The sequence below is a fragment of the Sinocyclocheilus rhinocerous genome, unplaced genomic scaffold (genome assembly GCF_001515625.1).
Source record: "Sinocyclocheilus rhinocerous isolate Xijiao unplaced genomic scaffold, SAMN03320098_v1.1 scaffold2098, whole genome shotgun sequence".
Lineage (NCBI taxonomy): Eukaryota > Metazoa > Chordata > Actinopteri > Cypriniformes > Cyprinidae > Sinocyclocheilus > Sinocyclocheilus rhinocerous.
The window spans coordinates 12,753-35,661 of NW_015645072.1; the positions used below are offsets into that span (position 1 = coordinate 12,753).

Sequence of the window (22,909 nt, forward strand, 5' to 3'; positions counted from 1 at the left end):
CATTGCAATGTATTTAACTTAAATTTCATGTCATTTCAAACCTTTCTTTGTTGGAACATAATGAACAATGGGTCCAGTGTTGCTTTGACCACAACGTTCTTCAAAATATCTTCATACATAAGTTTTATTTTGAGGTACACTGTCCCTTTAACACATGGTTGTTTACCAAATAAATAAATGGACATGAAATATTTATTTTGAATTGAAATTGTTGTATTATTTTGTAAATTGTTGTACAAACCTATTGTATTATGTCAGAAGAAAGAGATCTGTGAGAAACAGATGTTTCCGGATGAGTGGTCAGCTTTACAGTGTTTTCAAGGTTAGCAGTCTCTATTCAGAAATATTTGCCAGTGGGATAAAGTCAAGTATTAAGAATTCCAGAGGTCTGTGTAATAATTGATGACATTTACCCTAGAAAACAATAATAAAGAGGTCATATTTTATTCCTCCATGCCAGTATTTGCAGACTATCTGATGAATAGAGAGCTCTGACCACACACAACTCTCACGCCAGTAGGTCTCAGTATGTACCACGAAAAGCAATTAGGCCAGAACTGTTAATGCATACAGATTAGAGTCCATATCAGATCAAATGATTCAGCCTGAATAACAGTGATAAAATCCCCATATCTGAGCAAAACAGCAGAACTTAGACAGTAATTACCTTTCTCCTGTAAATTAAAGAAAATCACAAGCTGGATTCAGAAAAGATGTAGTCTGAGGTTAGTATCCATAACTGATCATCGTGAAATGATAGAAATAGAAACACTGGCAAAGAGAGAATTGTGTAGAGTACAATTTGCATGTTTACCAAAGCTAAAATCTTGCAGGGATACAAATAAAAGGCTTTTTTTCCTTTTACTGGCATTTAGAAAATACACATATCCACAGGCTTTAGTTTTGTCCTCATCTTGTTGTTGTCTATTTGAAATCATGAGAAGCAGCTGAATGCAGTCTAAAGAGAACATGTAATTTCTCTCTCCATCTGCTGCCTGTGTGTTCACCCAAATGCTTGGTAAACAGCAGCGGCATTAGTTAGATCAATCCTCATCACGTTAAATCATCACTTGCATTTATTCTCAAATGCAGCAATTTACATATAAAATATGGAATAACTAAATGGTGCTTGCCCATGCAAAAGTTGCCACCATGATGCCAGGGTGTTATGGCTGGTTGCCAGGGTGTTGTTATGCAGTTTCTGTAGTGTTCTGAGTGTTTTTAGTGTGTTGCTAGGGCAGTTGTTCTCAACCTTTTCAACTCGAAGACCCTCATTGTCTAACACTTACACTATATACACCCATATAAGGTAAGATATTCCTGCCAGAATTGTTGCTAAAATTAAGACACTTAAAGACACTTTTTTTTAAATTAAGACTTTTGTTTAAAAAAATAAAAAATCAGAAACAGTAGTTTTTGAAATAGAAAATTTCAATTTCAAAATTTCAAGAGAGGTTACTTTATTTTATTTATTATTTTATTTAATAAATTTAATTAGTTAATTAACAACAACAACAATAATAATAATAATTCCCTGAGAGAAAGTGCCCTTTTTTCTGGGGAGTTTTATTTTTTATTATTTTGATAAATTAATATGTGTATGTGTGCATATGTTTCTGTTTGCGCACAGCTTTTCCTGTCAAACAAATAAAAAAAATCTAAATATCAGTTCGGGTCAGGAAATGTTGAGACTGCCGAGTTCCGATGTCTTTCTCCCCTCTGCGCAGGCGCTGCACTGCAGCACAGCACATATTGATCGGCACATGCACATCACTGACGGAGCCGCAGAAGTGAAGCCCTCCCTCCCTTTCCAGTTGTGTTTGTCTTGCTGTGGAAGTGAGTGGTGGTGAACAAAAGACTAAGCTACCGGTGCCTCGAATTTACAGCTAATTATCCAAAAGTCAAATATAGTTAATTTGTCTTGCTAACATCCATGACTCATGAGAGCTACAATGTACGTTATCTAAAGTTTAGCTAACTAGTAGGTTAGACCAGTGCGCGTTCTTTCACTGCATGATTAAGTTTATTAAAATGCATTTAGAATGATCACAAAATGCAAGATATGGGGGCAGAAATGTATATATTTATATAATTTCATAGTTAATCAGTATCACCAAAAAGAAGCATGATTACAAATGTGATTTTGATTTTATACAGCAGTTCAATAAACAAGATTTTAATATTAAGACACTTACGTTTTAGACACAATATTGACTGTTTTTTGCTCTATTTCGCCACAAATATAATTCCAATTTGCCTCTGAGCAACATGACGCTGATTTTTTCCTATATATTTATATAATTTCATAGTTAATCAGTATCACGCGAGGACTGACGTTTTTTCCACCAAAAAGAAGCATGATTACAAATGTGATTTTGATTTTATACAGCAGTTCAATAAACAAGAATTTAATATTAAGACGCTTACGTTTTAGACACAATATTGACTGTTTTTTGCTCTATTTCGTCACAAATATAATTCCAATTTGCCTCTGAGCAACATGACGCTGATTTTTTCCTGAATGAATCAATCGTTTAAATGACTCGGTTCAGTCACAATGACTCACTATTAACAGTGACTTGCTGCCACCTACTGGCGGTTTTAATTTCACATTTAAAGTATCTTTTCATTTTTAAAAAAATAATTTCAAATATCAATATTCAACGTTTTATGTTTAAAATATCAAAACAGTATTAATGCATTTGTAACTACAGGTTAAAACATTCATGTCCTGCATTAAACCGTGTGTAAATGCATCTAAATGCCCCTTTTAATGCAGCTTCTGTGTTTTCTCTGCATTGCAAAGATTAATTGTGTCAATACTGATTTAATTTGCTTGGTAACTGCCCAAATGACTTATTATTCTAACTGACTGATTCAATTTAAGAATTTGACTTAAAAGATAATGCACACTTTCAGAAAAAAAAAAAAATGGCGTTATAAAGGTAAAAATGCCCATAAAAGGTAACAAATCAATTTAAACTTATTGGAAAAGATTAATTTATATCACTGCTGTGAACTGATCACTAAACAGAATATGCAGAATATCAAAAACTTTAGGAGTCAGCTGTTCAAGGTAGTCCTTAAGATATCAGCACAATAACACACTCAGCAAAATATCGTCTAATTATCGTTATCGATAAAATCCCAGAAAATATTGAGATGTTTTTTGTCAATATCGCACAGCCCTAATATATTTAACGTTTTGTTTAGAAATTTTTTTTTTATAAATATGAGAAGTGCCCTTTTTGCCACTTGAGCCCCTGCCCCACAAAATGTCTGTGCACGTCCCTGATAATAATAATAATAATAATATTAATAATAATAATAATAATAATTAGAAGTAATAGGCTATTTTCTAACCTGTTTTTGAGCCTCTCTGCAGAACGGTCTGTTTTTATAGGCAGGGCGCATTCAAGACTCTTAAGTAAATGCCCACTGCTATGATTGGCTAACAGTACAGTAACTATTATGTCATAAAGTGGCACATTCCACAACCTGTCATTTTGGCAGACTGGCTTCAATAAAAGCTGTTTTTAAACAAACGAGAAAGTTTTGAGTTTTGAAACTTACAGGATGTTTTTTATAATACATTGACCTGTTATATGTCAAAAGATCAAGGGAAATTTGATTTCTCAGTTCATTACCCTTTTGATTAAATGAGCAGTAAAATCCCCCCAAACACTTCTAAACATCAGTGAGCTATTACTCTTTACATAAACATGACATTTGCACAAATGAACAAAGGAGATAGATATCTCTCCTTTTTAGTTCAACTGCATGATTGTATTTATTTATTTTGCGTTTTTTTAATGTATTATTTAATGCATCTGAAGTAACAGTTAAAAAAAATTACACAAAATTAAGAAAAGATACATTATATTATTTTATTTTATTTTGATTTTTTAATTATTGTTTTAAATTGTATTTATATGTTATTTAAATCTATTTAAGTTTCATTTAATTAAACTTATTTTGTACAATGAATTTTACCATTCATGTTAAAAATATAATGCATGATCACTTTTGATGCACTTTTTAGCATGCATCTGAATTAACAGTTAAGTAAAAAAAAAAAGAAAAACATGTTAATTGCACAAAATTAAGAAAATAAAAATACAATTTATTTTTTATTTTTATTTTGTCTGCAGTTGTGTTTTATGTTATTTAGATTCATTATGTTTATTTAATTAAGCTTTTTTTGTCTTATTGCATGGTTCTTTTAAATAGGGAAGTCTGTTTTAAAGTTAAAAAAAGAAAAGAAAAAGAAATACTGTTTTAAATCTCTAGTCTTACATCTTTGAAGGAATATAAATTCAATAATTTAAAGAAAGACAACAAATTAATTCCAAAATGAAATAGACTTTATTTAGCTTTCTATATCCACTTACATTGTAAGTCAGTTAAAACCAACAATTGTTTTACTTTTACATACCTATGGCAATGGAGTCACTATTACTCAAGGCAAGCTGACACAGTGCACAGATATCTGTGTCTGTCGTCACAGAGAACAGATTTTAATATTGTTTTAGTGGTGTCATTACTGATAGCAGAACGTTGGCACAAGCCCAAATTCTATAGACAGCATACTGGCAGCTTGACTATTCCTAAAGGCTTATATACATACATGTATAAAGTATTAGAAACATCTTGCTTTCAAGGCCCTTCAGACTGCATTCGGGCACCCAGAATAGGTGGACATGAATTTTAAAAATCTGATCTGAATTTTAAAATTTGCAAGTCAGCCAATGCTAGCCAAGTAACATCTTGGCGCTTTGTCATCTAACATCTTGAAATGTACAGGAGGTTGGCAGGGGTTGGTAGTAAATATTCAATATTTTAATATACTCTCGGTCTATGAAGTTCCTGGCAGCTCCTGAATCAATAAGAACGTGACATGTTGCTAGAAATTTGGACATTGACAGTTATTTGGCACTAGGGAATATTTCACTACACATCTTTGGACGGATAGAGGTATTGTAAGCTGGATGAGATTAATGACAATGGCTCAATTGACCACAAAACAGATACTTTTACATTTGGTATGTGACATATTTAGTGCATTGTAATGCAAACAAACCTATATTTAGTTAACACACATTTAGCTTGATGTGTATGTTTAACAGTACCTAAAATAAAATAAACTCATAAAAACAACTTATTTTATTCCAGCTAGTGGCCAATGCACCATTTCTCTTTTTAGTGATTACTAAAACAGCTAAAACTGAAAAAAGGAAAACGAATAAGTAAAAAAAGAATACAAACTATATAGACATAGTTTGTAAAATAAATAAATAAATAAAACAAAATTACTAAAACTACATACATTTATTTGACATCCTTATTTAACAGCCTAATTATGTGATTTATATACAGTATATACACAGAATATACAATGAAATATATACAATGAAACTTATGCTGACCAATTTATTCTGGGAATTTAGAACTTTGTGTGAAAAGGCTAAAATTAAATGAACAGAGCAGAGCTAATGCCGTCTCACCGGTCTGTTGCTCAGAAGGCTGAGAGAGGAACAGCTCCATTAATAATGAATCTAGTATCATCATTATGCAGCAAAATGTTTAAACTACACAGAGTCTCACAGCTTCAAACACAGCTTTTCTTTTTAAAAACATTCCCCCATGAAACTCAGCTAATGTCAGCAAATCTTGAAGCATGTAATCAGCAAATGTTTGAGGGAGGGAATCGTCTATTTACTTCTAAAATGCTAAAGTAAATGTTTACAAAATAATAATAAAATAAATGTAAAAATCATATTGTCAGTGTCTTTTTAGCACATAGCAACTACATTGGAAAAGAGTAGTAAAAAAAACATAGTGTGCCATAATGTGACAATTGTGTATAATGGATGTTTCTAATGTATCAGCCTATTATGCATGGTACAAAAAAAAAAAAAAGCAAAATCAGCTATTTGAAAGGATGGACCCTATATAATGATTTTTTATTGCCTACACTGCAACACTGGCTGCTAGAAAATAAAAATAACAAATTTAATGAGGTTTAGGTTTAAAACAGGTAAAATAATCTGCAAATGGAATATAGTGATTTTGTATTGCCTTCACTGCAACACTGACTGCTAGAAAATAAAAATAACACATTTAATGAGGTTTATGTTTAAAACAGGTAATCTGCAAATGGAATGAAACTATACTTTTCAATTTCATTTCTCACCTGAATTTCTACATTTTTCTATTTCCTAATGGGGCGTTTGAGGCAGCAGGTTTTTAGTGTTTCTTCAGGTTCCATGATGTCTTGCTACACCAGTGATTTTTTTTTGTTAGAAAATGAAGACAAGGCAACAAAATAAGTTGCGTTGTCAAGTTCACATTTGAACTTGTGTTCTTACCCTCTGTGAGGTTTCAGCCGTATCCACCAACCCTCCCAGCCTGCCCTCCTGAGACCCTGCGGCTGGCTGTGATTTCTGGGATGCTCTGCTATCTCTACCAGCCAAACCCCCCTCCCTGTGTGGCTGAATAATGAGACGCATCGTGAATGTGGACAGGCGACTGAATGGCAGAGGGAGAGAGTGACGGAGGGCCGTGGATCATGATCTGAAGCCACAGTAGAGGATATTAAGGGCCATTCACTGACAGCGACAAAGTGAACAGAAGTCCGTCATTTTCAATAAGAGTTGTCATCATGACCTGGGCACGTACTGTGCAAAGATGAGAAAGTTTATTGTTTATTATTGAAGCATCATTTGTCTCCTAGTCAAGTTTGGGCAGGAGAAGTTAATGGTTCTGTGAGTGATTCCAGTGCTTTGTATGATTTGTCTTTGTCCACATTAAAAATGGAGCATGGAAGACGGTGTCAGAAATTGTCGTCATTCTAACGGAGTTTGATTTACTCATTGATAATCGTTCCTGTTCATGAAATCATGTAGTTCATATTCAGACGCTTTCCCTGCATGTTAATTTTTAACAGCATGGAAACTGATTACTTGTCAAAGTAGAATGAAAGAATCTTATTTTTATATTCAGTAATAAAACTGCTGTTGGTGTGAAGCTTCATGCCTATACCCAGCTGACAAAAGTATGTTCTTACAATGTTTTGCTGAAAATATTATGTCCGAATGTTGTCTGAACATTCAAAAATGTTTTTTTTTTTCTTTCCTTTTCTTTTTTACATTTTAAAAATGTCTTTCTGGTTGTGTGAATGCTAAGGGAAAATTATATTGAATCACTGTATCATTTTGCAGACATTATGGGAACATTACTTTTGAATGTTCTCTGAAATGAACAGTAAGTAATAACATTTAAAAATGTCAGATGAATATCCAACTAAAATTTACGGTGGCCGAGAGAGCTCAACGCGCTGCAAATGAAAAAACACATGCAAATAGAAAAAACACCAGCAAATTAAGAAAACATCTTCATCAATTTAACAACACACTCGCTGCAAATTCTCACAACACAAACAAAGAAACGCGCTGCAAATACAAAACAAACGAACAAAAACAGAAACGCGCTGCAAATATGCACAGACCCCATCGGAAATGTTTAAGGGAAGCGCGTTTCTTTGTTTGTGTTGTGAGAATTTGCAGTGCGTTTCTGTAGTTGGTTGTGTTGTGAGAATTTGCAGCGCGTGTGTTGTCAAATTGATGAAGATGTTTTCTTAATTTGCAGGTGTTTTTTCTATTTGCATGTGTTTTTTTTTTTCATTTGCAGTGCGTTAAGTTCTCTCGGCCACCGTAAAAAAATTTTTAATGAAAAACTTCCATGAACGGTGTATAAATAATATTTTTAATTGATCATGCACTGACTGAAATGTTCAAATTTCTTTGAAACATTATATTTCATATCTAATTTAGACAATACTGATCATAGATTTGTTTTGCTTCATGTGATTTTTTTTTTCCAAGTATTTTGTTTAATATAAAAATTATTATTATTTATATTTTTTATAATTTGTTTTTACATATGAATGATTATATTTGTTTTAATATATTAATGATTAATGCAGGTTCTAGAGAAAACAGACATTAAAACGCATGGGTTTTTTTTAGATGATGTAACGATTATCAAAAAAGGAGATCTAAAGTGTTTTTAAGGTTTTAAATGAATGCCTGTTCCTGTTAATTACCTGGTTTATTTTCTTCATATCTGCACTGCTGGCCTATCTGGATTTTCCAGCCTCATTTGCATACTACTGATTGTAATCTGCCATTTGGAGACGATTTGTCCATGTAAAAATGGACAGAGACAGAATGAAATGAGTATTATTTCTCAAATGTTTCTGGTTTTGACACAGTTTTAATTTGGCTTTAATATTAAATTCCCCTTCTTATATACAAAATGATTGTGTTTTGTGTCAAATCTAAACAAATAAATAATAATATCAATATGAGGTGCATATTTTATCTTAATAGTCTGACAATGAAGTGAGTTAATGAACAATGAGTTAATGAACGATATTTTTTTGCTTGTCTTCTGTCTTATAGACATTAATTTGTTATGGCATAGCTGCACTTTCATTTAAACGGGGATACAATTTATGCTTGTTCTTTAATTTCTAATTTTGTTTTTTTTTTGCCTTAAAATACCCGGTAAATGATATGTAACAGTCAAAATTAATGATAATTTCTATTCTATTCTATTCTGTTATATTCTATTGAAGCAATGGTAAAATATTTTAAATTTAATAAAATAAAATATGTTTTTACTGTATTTTTGATCATACATCTGTCAAAAATATCTTACCAACCTCGAAAGTTGCATGACATTTCTAGACATTTAAATGTACATTAACTGATAACTTAAGACTTTTATAGTGTAATAAAGTTTGTTTGTGAACATTATGATAATGTGTTACCAGCTTTAACAATATTTCAGTATTGCTGTTAAAAAATAATAGAATATGATAAATAAACATTTGCTTCAATCATTCTCTGCAATATAATGCTTGTCAATGATTACAGTATTTTAAAGTTAACAGCTTGTTGTTTGTACTGGCTTATATATTTATTTTTATATATTTTTCTGTGATTTTCAGTTGATATAGAAATCGTGCACTGTGCTCAGCTTTGACTCACAGTGTATTTGTGCAATTAAATTGATTGAGTTATGTTTACAGATGGAGGCAGACAGTTAATGTTAAAGGGTTAGTTCACCCAAAAATGAAAATTAGGCTGCGTTTTACTCACCCCCGAGGCATCCTAGGTATATGACTTTCTTCTTTCAGACGAATCCAGTCGGAGTTATATTAAAAATTGTCTTTGATCTTTCAAGCTGTTTAATGCCACTCAGCGGGTGTTGCATTACTTCAGTCCAAAATAACTTAAATAAAAATTGCCCATCCATAAAAAAAAGTATAATAATCACTTGAATCTAGCTTGCGCTCACTGTTGTAAACAGAGGCAGTTCCGGGGGAATGACGTATGAAGTCGGCTTTGCGCATGCGCCGCTCAGAAGTGACGCACGCGGAAATGCAGGGGAGAGATCAGTACAAAACGAGGATTTGTAAAGAAGAATGTCAGAGGATTTCGATATAAGCCAAGAGGAGACTGGTTTTCCTTTGCTAAAGTAAGGAGGCTTTGCTTCCTTTGCTCCTGTAAACAAACGTTGGTTTTCACGAGACTCACCGGCACATGCGCAGGGGCGGCACGGGAGATTATTTTCACCTCTGGGGTAACATGCCCAAGCAGAATGGAAATTAATGGAGTCGTAATGGATTTTGCAACAGATCTCGGCACATAATATTGGTGACATGTTGTCCGTCAGCCTTGACTTGTGGTTTTACGGAGTTTCAGAGTCAGCATCTATTGCATGTCAAATCTGTTTCCTGGGAAGCACGATATGTTTTCTAAAATTCGTACTAACTACTGTATCCATCCTCAGCTAAGCAGAAGTAACTAGAAAACTTAGTTTTTTGGGGGGAAACATGTCCATACTTGAGTTCTTGTCACTATTCTCATGGAATTGGGCTACTTTTACACTGTTACCATTGTTGTTTTTATTCTGCGGGTTAACACAAAAGCTATTTTGAGAGAGGAGACTGCCAACGGAGTGAAAAAACACATAAAAAATGTGTTTTGGCTAGTTTTGAATAGTAATTGACACTTTGCTGGGAGTTTGATTGACAGGCGATCTGACCAATTATAACACCAAATCTGCCATTTTGTCTGACAAACAAACCAGACAGGAGAGTAGATTATTAAAGGGTTAGTTCACCCAAAAATGAAAAGTAGCCTGTGATTTACTCACCCTCGAGGCATCCTAGGTGTTTATGACTTTCTTCTTTCGGACGAATCCAGTCGGAGTTATATAAAAAATTGTCCTGGCTATTCCAAAGCATTATCATTGCAGTGGGAGGTGGGGTTGTTCAACAGTCCAAAAGACGTCAAATTATTACGTTTTGAATATGGATATTTTTCTTAACAAAAACGCAGCGATCGCTTCAGAAAGGCCTTTGTTCACCCCACGGAGCCGTGTGAGCACTTTTTTTATGGATGGGCGATTTTTATTTTAGTTCTTTTGGACTGAAGCAATGCAACACCCGCTGAGTGGCATTAAATTCATTTTTGGGTGAACTAACCCTTTAAGAGGGGTGCCATAATGTCGCTCAATTTCTCTGGTTGTTAAGGACTGCAGTATGTGTGATGTGTGCCCTTCAAATGACTTCATAATAATATATTTTTAGACATTTTGATTAGCTCAACTTTTTTCCCCGTTTAATTTCCCTTCAAAGCTACTTTATCATTCCTATTCTCTCAAATTTATAGCATTCTCATTTCAATATAGATTTATTACATTTGTTGTTAAAGAGATTCCTGCTTTTTCTCCGCCTTCTCAGCAAAGGAATTGTGTTCAGATGAATTCATCAAAGAGATGTTAATGACTTGAAGTGTTTCTCATGCAGGCTGGGTTTCCAGCTGTGAATGTCAAAAGTGACTCTTTAAAAATGTATTAATATGGTCTGTTGTTCCATTCACAGGCTCAACCTTTCCCCCTGCACACTCCACTTCCATCATCATGGAAGTGCTGAAAGAAAATTTAAATATTTCACTTTCACTCAAAGGAAGTGAAATTGTCATGTTTAAATACCCTTGATCATGGCTGGGTTCATTTTGAATGCAGGGATGAGTGCTCTGAGACCTGCTAATCTCACAATGTTGGTCAATGAGGTTTTTTGAGATATTAAACAATACGTTGTAAAAAAAAAAATTGCAAAAAAAATTGACCTTTAGCTTGTCGCTGGGTCAGTACCCTAAACATTAGTACCTTATACCCCTACAACATGCATAATACAACTTTAATTTAATCTCTCCCTGGCTGCATTTAGATTATCAAATGTATGGTAAAACACAGTAATGTTGTGAAATATTATTACTACTGTATTTAAAATTACTCTTTTCTTTTTGAATATATTTTAAAATGTAATTTATTCCTGTGATGCAAAGCTGAATTTTCAGAACCATTACTCCAGTCTTCAGTGTACCTTGATCCTTTAGAAATCATTCAGATCTACTGATTTTCTGCTCAAGTATAATTTCCTTTTATTAATTAATGTTAATTATTATTAATTAATGTTGAAAACAGTTGTGCTGCTTAATATTTTTGTGGAAACCATGATACTTTTCTCAGGATTTTTTGATGAATAGAAAGTGCAAAAAGAACAGTATTTATTTGATTTTTTTTTTTTTGTAACATTAAGTCTTTACTGTAACTTTTAATTATTTTAATGCTTCCTTGCTGAATAAATGCATTGATTTCTTAAAACAATCAAGCTGTATATATTGTGTATACATTCAGAAATATTTACAAATTATTATTATTATTTATTGATATTAGCAATAGGATTGTAGTGCTCAGGTCCATTTTAATAAATTTTATCATCCATTCTATGTGGGTTTAGCTATTGAAAACATGAAAAATTGGGCACTGGGTGAAGTTTACTGAAGACGAAATGTTTAATAGTTTGATATAATCAGTTGTGTAGGTTCAGCTGTGCAGATATGAGATGTTCTAGCAGAACTGTCCAGCCACGTAACTTATAAAGTTACATTAGTTGATTATGAAGCAGCAACCAGTGTCTGAATAATGAAATTGCTTCATTAACTTCATATTTGTTTCCCTTCAAGAGTGAATGAACCTATACTAACACATTTGAAACAACCAGCCATGGCCTCATTCATCAGATGGTTGTTTGAGGCTATGAACCTGCCGTTGATGATGTCTTACAGTATAAATAGACATTTTTAAACCAGGCTTAGAGAACGCAGTGTTCATTGGAGCACTAGGTTTCTGGGTCGGCAATAAACCTAGTAATATTTGTTAGAGGGTAACAAAAGGGAGGGATTTGAAAGAGATGTGGAGTCTATTGGCTCAAATATGCTACCTCCACATAAAGCATATGTTCCCAATCTCTACAGACACAGTGATATACTCACAATCGTGCTCGATCTTTTATAAGCTCCTTAACTTGGGAATTGGGGTGATTTCAATCTTAAATCATGTTCTAAAAAGAGAGATTATTTTCATTGCACTTCTTCTATAAATCATTTAAACTGGTTTCATAGAGCAGTCAGGGTTATATCCTTAAGGTGACCTCCGAATGGACTGTATGTCTTGTATATGCGCATAATGTTTATTAAACATTATTTATGCTGTTAAGTATGCTAAATTGCTCAAATGTCGTCACTTATTCAGAAATGCTCTTGATTTCTAATTCTCCCTCTTCTCTGTTGTAGAAATCCTGAATGGAGGTGTGTATGTGGATCAGAATAAGTTCCTGTGTCACGCTGACACCATCCACTGGCAGGACATCATCAAGAACCCACGTTCTGAACTTCTGGTTGTGCCCTCAAACAATAGTGGCAACACATGTGAGTGTTTAGATGAGTTTAATGATTAAAACTGGGCTATAATGATTTATGTTTTTCATAGATAAACTGAAACTGTTTTGTGTCCTTTCAAACATTGTATTTGGATGTATATTTCAAGCTTTAATCAGAATCAGAATCAGAATCAGAATTAGCTTTATTGCCAGGTATGTTTTCACATACGAGGAATTTGTTTTCATGACAGAAGCTTCCGCAGTGCAACAGAATGACAGCGACAGAACAAAAACACAGATAAAAGAATAAAAAAAAATAGAACAAGTAAATAAGGAATAACAATATATAAATTGAATAAAAAAACAAGTTAGGTAAGGTGCTTTAAAATATTTAATGCAATACTGAAATATTGGTGAAACTGGTGACACATTATCATACTCTTCATTAATAACATTCACAGACTTTATTACATTATATAAATTTTAACAGGTTATTAGTTAATAAATTGTTAGAAATGTCATGCAACATTAAATCATAAGTAAATATATTTTATTCCGTTCATAAGCTTGGGTTGGTTAGGTGTTTTTGAAAGAAGTCTCTTACGATCAAAAATACAGTAAAAGCAGTAATATTGTAAGTATTACGATGTAAAATGTTTTAATATTTTTAAAATGTAATTTATTCCAGTGATAGAAAAACTGAATTTTCGGCAACATTACTCCAGTCTTCTGTGTCACATGATCCTTCAGAAATCATTTGTATATGCTGATTAGCTGCTCAAGAAATATTTCTTAATATTATCAATTTTGAAAACACTTGTGCTGCCATGATACTTTTTTAGGAATTTTTTGATGAATAAAAAATGTCTTTTTCTAACAGTTTAAATGTATTTATTGACACCTTTAATCAATTTAATATTAGTATTAATGTAATAAAAAATATTTAATTGATAATTTAATTTAATATTCATTTCTTTAAAAATAAAAATCTTACTGACCCCAAACTTTTGAATGGAGAAACTGAGTGGGAAAACTAAGTGGGAACATTGTATGAGACAAATCACATGGTGCATTGAAGTATGTTGTTGTTTAGAATTAAAGTTAAGATGTTAAGATGTTATTCCACAGGCAGAAGGTGTCATCGCTCCTGTAACGGCCGCTGTTGGGGCCCCCAGGAGGATCAGTGCCAAAGCTGTGAGTATTTAACACATGCTTTATCATTTAACTTGCACAACAACACATACATACAGACAAATTGCATTATATTAAGGCTTTCAGTATGATGTGACCTTTGTCCCTTTTTCAGTATTATAATATTACTGATTTCATAGTAACATGTCAACTTATGCTATCATAAATTACTGACATCATAATGCATTCAAATTGAACAAAATCTATACTCTTGCTAAATATATAATTCAGTTTTATATATATATATATATATATAAAACTGAATTATATATTTAGCAAGAGTATAGATTTTGTTCAATTTGAATGCATTATGATGTCAGTAATTTATGATAGCATAAGTTGACATGTTACTAATGCCAGAAGTTCTTTCTTATTAAGCTTAAAGCTGTTTGCCTAAAAGAAAGTTTATAGTGAAGTCATATTAAAATGCCCATATTGTACTCATTTACTCATTTACTCAAGTTCATAATTTGTAGAGTCTGCTAGAATACATTTACATAATTTAAAGTAAAAAAAAAACACACTATTTTTCTCATACTGTACATTGCTTCAGCATTCTTGTAACAATAGCTGACTCAGAGGAAGATGGGAATCATGTCTCTGTGGCAGTATTCTTCTGGTGATTAAGGGATAATACAAGACTTCTTCACCTTACAAATAGTTGTCAAAAGCAAAAAATGCTTTGAAATGCACATATTTTGTGAAAAAGTGTGACATGCTAGAACAAAACAGGCACTATTTTTGGAATCACCCCAAAATTAGTAAGAAACAATTATTGGATTTCATTAAGCAAATATGATGCAGGGTGGTCTGATAGACATTAGTCAGGTTAGATGCCATATGAATTTTAACACTGATGAAAACGAGACTGTGAGTGATAGTCCTACGTGGCGTAATTTTCACCAACTCACAATTTGTAAAACTGTTTAATGGAGTTTTTGTCTACTAAATGTTTTATCAGGAAAAAAAACTTTTCTTCAGCTGAACAATCGGTATGTTTTTAAACAACAGTACAATCTATTGAACTCTCTGTACTTCTATATCTCACAGCCTCATTTTCATTCCTGTCAAAAATTAAATATGATGCTACCCTAACTAAGGTCTATAGGTACCAAAGACTGCAAAAAAGATGGACGATGCATCTCCACTTCCTTTCACTACAGAAAAGTGAAGCCAAAACATCCCAGTATGGCCGCTGTCATCTTGCACCAGTGACGTCATTTGAAGATTGAGTCTGTGTAGTTTTGATCATGATCTGGAGCCGCAATATCAAAGTCCCGCCCAAACTCCAGCAGACCCAATTGCAAGCACACAATCATGACACCACACTTGTTTAAATAGAATTAAATAACTAACTTAAAGCAAAATTGTTAGAAAAACTAACACTTGAACTTACATCAGCGTTATAGGAACTACCTGAAATGATGGAAACCATCACCAAAATTTATTTGAAGTGTAATTTGATTATTTATTTTGGCTCACCCCATTTGTTTACATGGAGAGGGCGGGGTTTATGACATATACTGTAGCAGCCACCAGATGGTTATCAAAATGTTTTGGCTTCGCTTTTCAGAACATGTGAGGCACACTTGATAGGTACCATGAAAGGTAGGGTATACAATTTCTGCTCTACTAATGTCATCTAGCGGAACTACAAAAATAAAGCATGTTTTCAAACAACGCGCATCACGCCTTCCCCGACACAAACGTTACAAGCAGAGCTCTTACAGGTCTGTGTCTGAATGGGTAAAAGTAAGGTATTTTCAATAAAAGGTCAAACATATTAGTAAAACTCTTAACTTAAAGTTTAGCTTTCCTGTCGAGAAGAAAAAAATTGCCTACCCAACTTTTAATACACAACATATTACACTGAAAGAAAGAAAGAAAGAAAGAAAGAAAGATAAAAAAAGGCTAAAAGTTGGAAAAAAAATTTTTTTAAATGTTCTTCGTGTAACTTCATAATTAAACTTCAAAAATAACTTAAATGTGACCCTGGACCACAAAACCAGTCTTAAGTTGCACGGGTATATTTGTAGCAATAGCACCAGTGACGTCATTTGAAGATTGAGTCTGTGTAGTTTTGATCATGATCTGGAGCCGCAATATCAAAGTCCCGCCCAAACTCCAGCAGACCCAATTGCAAGCACACAATCATGACACCACACTCCAAAAGTACATTGTATAGGTCAAAATTATCGATATTTATTTTATGCCAAAAATCATTAGGATATTAAATAACGCTCATGTTCCATGAAGATATTTTGTAAATTTCCTACCGTAAATATATCAAAACTTCCTTTTTGATTAGTAATATGAATTGCTAAGGACTTTATTTGGATAACTTTAAAGGCGATTTTCTCAATATTTAGATTTTTTTGCACCCTCAGATTCCAGATTTTCAAATAGTTGTATCTCGGCCAAATATTGTCCTATCATAACAAACCATACATCAATGGAAATCTTATTTGTTCACCTTTCAGATTATGTATAATTCTCAATATTCAAAAAATTGACACTTAAGACTGGTTTTGTGGTCCAGGGTCACAAATTTGTTGTAGAAAAAAAACAAGAAATATTACTGTATATCAAAGTTTAAGGCATGAAAAAAAAAAAAGAAACAAGAGTTTCAGGTGTAGAAACTAAACATGTTCTGTCTGTAATGTATAAACATTCTGAAGCACCTAGAGTGAAAGCTCTTGGGAACTCGGTGATCTCTGGCGCTTGTGTTACAACCTATGGTGATACGCTCGTGAGTGTGTGGCAGAGACAAAGGGAAGGCCGGCAGGGGATGGCAGGTTCAGTTTTCACTGTATAATTAGGCATAATTAAAGAGAATTAAAGATAAGTTCCATAGAGTGTTACCACTAATGGGGATGGGAAGGGGGGGGGGGTTGCACAGTCTGATAGAAATAATAGACTTAGGGTTTTTGCTTTGTCCTGGTGACTTTTGACATATTTACAGAAAAGTACAGTCATACAAAAGTCCACAAATGTGGAGAGAGCTTCACTTTTGTCTTTGCGGTTACAGTGACAAAGACGGTGTGTGCAGAGCAGTGTGATGGACGCTGTTTTGGTCCGTACGTCAGTAACTGCTGCCACCGTGAATGTGCAGGAGGCTGTACCGGACCCAAAGACACGGACTGCTTCGTATGTCAACTCTTCCTGTATGGTTTTAAAGTGTAATAAATGTAATGACAAATGCCTGCTCACTTTGTTTTGACAGTAATTTCATGGTGATGTTGTACTGTAATATATGTTACACACCGAAAGCTCTGCAGAGGTGTCTCTTCATTATAGGCATGTATTATCGATCAACCACATACTTACATGACTGTTTTTTTATTCTCAGGCTTGTACCAACTTTAATGACAGCGGGGCCTGTGTGACTCAATGTCCTCAGCCATTCGTCTACAATCCAACAACCTTCCAGCTCGAACACAATCCCAACGCCAAATACACCTATGGAGCTTTCTGTGTCAAGAAATGCCCACGTAAGTTACACTGGTTAGTTTTGATTTGATTAAATAATAAATCTACAAAATAAATAAATAAAGAAGCAAAGAAAATCCTCATAATGCTTTGTCATTTAAAGGTATAATATTTTTATATTTTTAAACATTTATCCATTTTGAGGGTGACTAAATGTTGACAGAATTTTTGGGGTTAATTGTCCCTTTATCATTTAAAAAAGCATCTTTCACAAGTACGCTCTGTCATTCTTTGACATAGATAACTTTGTGGTGGATCACAGCTCTTGTGTCAGAGCCTGTCCAAGCAACAAGATGGAAGTGGAGGAAAATCACATCAAGATGTGCATCCCGTGCACTGACATCTGTCCGAAAAGTAAAGAATAACAAATTTACCATACTTACCATGTTTCTTTTCAAAACAGCAAATAACCTCTACATTACTATATGTTCATGTCTGTTTTTGTTTGTGGTGTTCAGTGTGTGACGGTATAGGTACCGGCAGTCTTCAAACAGCTCAAACTGTAGATTCCAGCAACATTGAGATGTTTGTCAATTGCACCAAGATCAACGGCAACCTCATCTTCCTCATCACAGGCATCAAAGGGTGGGTAATGTTTAAGTCTTTCAGTCTGACAGTGTCGGATATTCCCAGATGGCATTTGTTTTTCTCTTTGAACAGCTATGTGCCCTCAAAAGCTGCTATAAGTGCATGTCAACTTCTCCCAGCATGCCAGCAAGCACTGCAGTGGGGTGTTTTTGATGTACATAAAGCTTATGTGTTAGTCTGCATGTTGACAGAAGAAAAATTCTGTAGTCATACTACAGTCTACGACCTTGATGAAAAGTCAGTTTAAATCCTGATAAGATCGACCTTGTTGTTCCCAGGACATTATTACTCTATCAAAACCTATTTATTGAGCAAAATATCCTCAGGAACAGGGATTTTCAGGGTTACATGTCCTCGAATAACTTTTTTTCTGTATTTAAAAAAATATTTGCCTGGTGATATTTGTCTTTCTTATATTACAGTGCTCATAAAAAATCCTGTTTTTAATGATTCTATGTAAAAAAAATATTAAAATACTTAAAATTAAAATGTTTCATTATTAATAATGATCCTTTTTGAGTTTCTATTTAAGTAAACAAAATTAATTAATATGACTGAATCAACCTGACTATATACGTTTATGCAAACAAAATAATTTTTAAGGGTATAAGATGAAGTAGAAAAAGTTCATTTTTAATTTGCACGGTGTAATTTGTATACAAATGCACTCTTTGCACTCCTTACACTCATTAACTGTTTTGCTTTGTTTAACAGAGACATGTATCATGGTATCGGTGCTTTGGATCCTGAGCGATTAAATGTGTTCCGGAACGTCAGAGAGATCACAGGTAGAGAGAGAGTTGTCATTAATCTTAAGATATTTGGTAAAGCTATATGCAAATAAAAAAACACATGTGATGTCAAGCTTACAGTTTGTATTTATGTCACTTTCACAGTACATGGATCCTTATTTTTACACCTAATGGGATTTGTTACAGTATTTATTTGTTGAGTGTAATAGGTTAGAACAACTGAACAGTTAGTCATGTTAAAAGGTTTTGTTTAATTAAAATCTGGTGTGTGCCACAGTCAGATAATATATTGCAGTTAATGGAGTGAAACGTAATGAAACTCTGCACAATAAGAAAGACCTATGACTGTTGTCGTGAGCGCAGTTCCCATGCCAACCATATAAACGCACCTCCGATTCTGATGCACAAATGTATTGATCATAAGAGCATGTGCAACCATGGAAATCACCCCTAATACTGAAACATTAGCCGGGTTTCCATCCAAAGTTGTGAATTTAACTCCAGCAAAACTGGAATATCACATAAAACATTTGTGAACAAGCATCGTTTCCATCCAAAAAGTCAAAGAGAACAAAATCGTCACTCCTGGATAAACTGACACTATAAATCACTAAGAAAAATAGGAGAATATAATAATTTTCATATATAATAAATTGCTTGCACCTCAGAGCGAGCAGACGAAACACAATGAATGCGGTCATTGCTTTCGGAGGTGGATGCTGCTGTTTGGGAACGCAGTCGTGTAAGACATTTCTGGGAGGCAATTATACAGAAACACTTTGATGACAGACTTTGCTCGTGCATTTCCGAATGACCATAACAACATTTCAGATGCTGTGGAATGAGATCGATCCGCTGGTTAGTCAGGTTTTGCTGTCCCATAGCACAAAGTCACATGACTTTTTTGATGCGCTTGGAGGAATTTATTGGCAAAATGCATTTCCATCTCCCAATAATCGCATCAACCCTTTTTCGCACAAGTCAAAAACCACGTCAAGCGAGCGTAAAAACTTTTTTGCAAATTAAGGGATTTTTATTCGAAATTTGGCATTTCCATCACTTGTTTCTCATGCAATACTTCAAACTGCGCATTAAAATAGGGTGATGGAAACATAGCTATTGTGGTGGGATATTACATTTCTACATGTCTTTATTACGTTTGCAAGCTGTTGGCTACTTTTGCTTTATCTTTCCTTTGTTTTTTACTGCCATATAAAGACATTAACTGTTAAAGGTTTGTTACTTGTTTGGTAATTCCATCCAAAGGTTACTTGAACATCCAGTCTTGGCCAGAGAACATGACTGACCTTGGTGTCTTTTCCAACCTTGTCACCATAGGAGGAAGAACACTTTATAGGTAAGATTACTTTCTGTCAGGCACATCTGATTTATGAGCTGATCAGTAAAGTATTTTTTGCATGATCATTATTTCATGGCCAACGTCAGTGAAACTGACTTCAACATTATCATACATATGGCTTTTCATACATTTGATTTAAGCTGCAAAATCACAGCGGATCGAAGTAAAGCTGTCTGCTGCAAGATTATCAGATAAACAATCCAATGATATGAAAGAGCGATAGGTTTGGAAATTTTTATTGACTTCCTAATCACCTTCATTTTTTCTCAGTGGTATTTCTCTGCTGATCCTGAAGCAGCGCTGGATCTTTTCGCTGAAGTTCCAGTCTTTGAGAGAGATCAGCGCCGGTAATGTCTACATGACCAACAACAGCCAGCTCTGCTTCTACAACACAGTGAACTGGACGAGTCTGTTCCGCACCAGCACCCAGAGAGCTCTGATCAAGAACAACAGGGACCCCAGAGAGTGTAGTGAGTGTTCTAGCCAATACTATCAAGCAAAATATGGGTTTGTGTGTATAGGGCTAAATGTGCATAATTGTCATAACAATAATGTAAACTCTAAATGGTCCTAAAAGCAGGCTTCTTTTCTCTAATGGGGCCTTTAAAATTATTTAATGTGATTTTTTCCCCATAATTCTTTTGTTATCTATTAAATGTGAGGCTACATGAGGTTTTGTGCGATTTGCACAGTTATTGGCTAAATGACCTATAAAACTGTCAGCCCAGTTAACATCATAGAGTATTTGAGCATTAATAATGGACCAGTCTATTAGGTCTGCCAGTCCTTGAATTTCAATACACTTCACCTTTGGGACACATATAGGACATAAAGGCAATAATTTTACAGGCCAATATCTTATGTACGAAAAGAATTCCCTGAACTGATGAAATGGAGCACAGACGTATCTGTAATGGAGATGTTGACAGTTGCAGAACACTTCCCACAGTGTTGCACCGCCAAGCTGTGCCTGATGTAATTAGTGTGATAATAAGTCTGTGGTGTGTGGGATCAATGGCGCTGTTATCTGGCTCATTCGTTGGTCTCTTTTCAACACTGTACCAATCACAGTAGACAGAAATACCTGGACTGTCCAACATCCCTGACATCCACTGCTTTACATTTACTGTTGATGGTCCCAGTTGATTATATGAAGGACTTTCGTTCAGTCAATAGAATACAGAGTTTTTATTTGGGACTCGTATATTCAGTATAATTTGTACATGAATATTTGATTATGCTTGAATTAACTCAAAGCAAAATCTAACCTCTGCAATATCTCTTTAAAAACATTTAAAAAATGGTTTTAATGAGTGCGGTTTTCTTTCCTATGCTGACATATTGAAACAGGATTTTAGGGAGAAATATATAGATGTTTAGCCGTACACTAGCATATGGATGACCTCAAAGTCAGATGGTTTAAAAGTCACAAAACTTCAGTTTGAATGTCATGGGGCCTTTAAAATTATTTAATGTGTAACTTGTTCCCATATAATGCCCATTTATGAGTGTAAAAGAAATTCTGTGAATGTCTTCCGCAGGTCAGCTAAGGATGGTTTGTGATCCGCTGTGTTCAGTGGCAGGATGCTGGGGTCCTGGTCCGGATCAGTGTCTCTCTTGTAAATATTTCAGCCGAGGAAGGACATGTGTGAAAGCCTGTAATCTTTATGATGGGTGAGTAAAAGACAGTTTGCACCCAGACTTCAGATAAAAAAGGAGCAAGAAAAACATGATCTGCCATATCTAGATTCAGGCTGAAAAGTGGTACTTGTTCTTAACTTAATTGTCAACATTAAATCGATATATTTTAGTGGTGTAATGGTACACGTATTTGTACCAAAAATTTTAGTACGGGTCTTTTTCGGTTCGGTACGCATGTGTACCAAACAAATACAGCGTTGGTTTAACCACGGCATGAGCGGAACTTCATTGGAAACTTCCAGTTTTATATATTGTTACTTTTTATATAAGAAACAAAGTCGCATCTTTTCAAGTTATGTCCTTTTTTCAGGAAATTCAAACAATAAATGCCGTTTGGATGCTCTTTGACGTGGCGCGACAGATCGCTGTATAAACGCCTCGGTTCAAACGGCAGCGTGATCATCCCTTCTTCTTTACTACTAGATTTAACGCGATATAAACATGAATGAACATCTCATGCCTCATATAATCACTCAATCATTATTTCAACCATGGAAAGATGGCAATAAAACAGCTTGTAAACAAAACGTCACATACCTCAGGCAAGTCATCAGTGTCCTCAGCTTGTTAATTTGCAAGAGAAAAGAGCTTTTCGAGAAATATTAGACTATATACTCATTACATTTTACTTTACCTGTTAGTGATGTCTTATTTATTTAATGTTTAAGTGAATCTGTTATGAAACGAGTTATTAGAGGCACTGTGTAAATGTATATATTTCAACAACAAATATAATTTGTATAATTTAGAAGTTAATTTAAAAACTGCGTTATGTGTAATTTCAATATTTTTTTTTTTTAAGTTGAGTGTTGCTTGTTATATTTAAAAATAAATCATAGGCACGGGAAGTGGGGGTGCTGAGGGTGCTGCAGCACCCCCTTTTTTTTTTTCTGTGCGCAACTGTTTAACTGTTGGGAATTTTTAAAAAAAATTGGAGTATCTATTTACACTAAGCCCGCCTTGTTGGCAGAGGCTATTTACACTAACTCCACCCACCAATGTGTGATTGGGATAGTCAACATTACAAAAGAC

The 22,909-nt window shown here is 34.2% G+C and overlaps 1 protein-coding gene across 1 annotated transcript in view; it reads left to right on the forward strand.

Moving 5' to 3' along the window:
• LOC107705456 (receptor tyrosine-protein kinase erbB-4-like) overlaps positions 1–22,909 on the forward strand; it is a 69,649-nt gene that overhangs the window by 2,427 nt on the left and 44,313 nt on the right. Inside the window, exons 3-12 of the mRNA XM_016508760.1 lie at positions 12,711–12,845; positions 13,925–13,990; positions 17,016–17,134; positions 17,337–17,478; positions 17,717–17,830; positions 17,935–18,061; positions 18,779–18,852; positions 20,083–20,173; positions 20,447–20,646; positions 21,718–21,850. Coding sequence (XP_016364246.1) covers positions 12,711–12,845; positions 13,925–13,990; positions 17,016–17,134; positions 17,337–17,478; positions 17,717–17,830; positions 17,935–18,061; positions 18,779–18,852; positions 20,083–20,173; positions 20,447–20,646; positions 21,718–21,850 — 1,201 coding nt within the window. The remainder of the gene's footprint in view (positions 1–12,710; positions 12,846–13,924; positions 13,991–17,015; positions 17,135–17,336; positions 17,479–17,716; positions 17,831–17,934; positions 18,062–18,778; positions 18,853–20,082; positions 20,174–20,446; positions 20,647–21,717; positions 21,851–22,909) is intronic.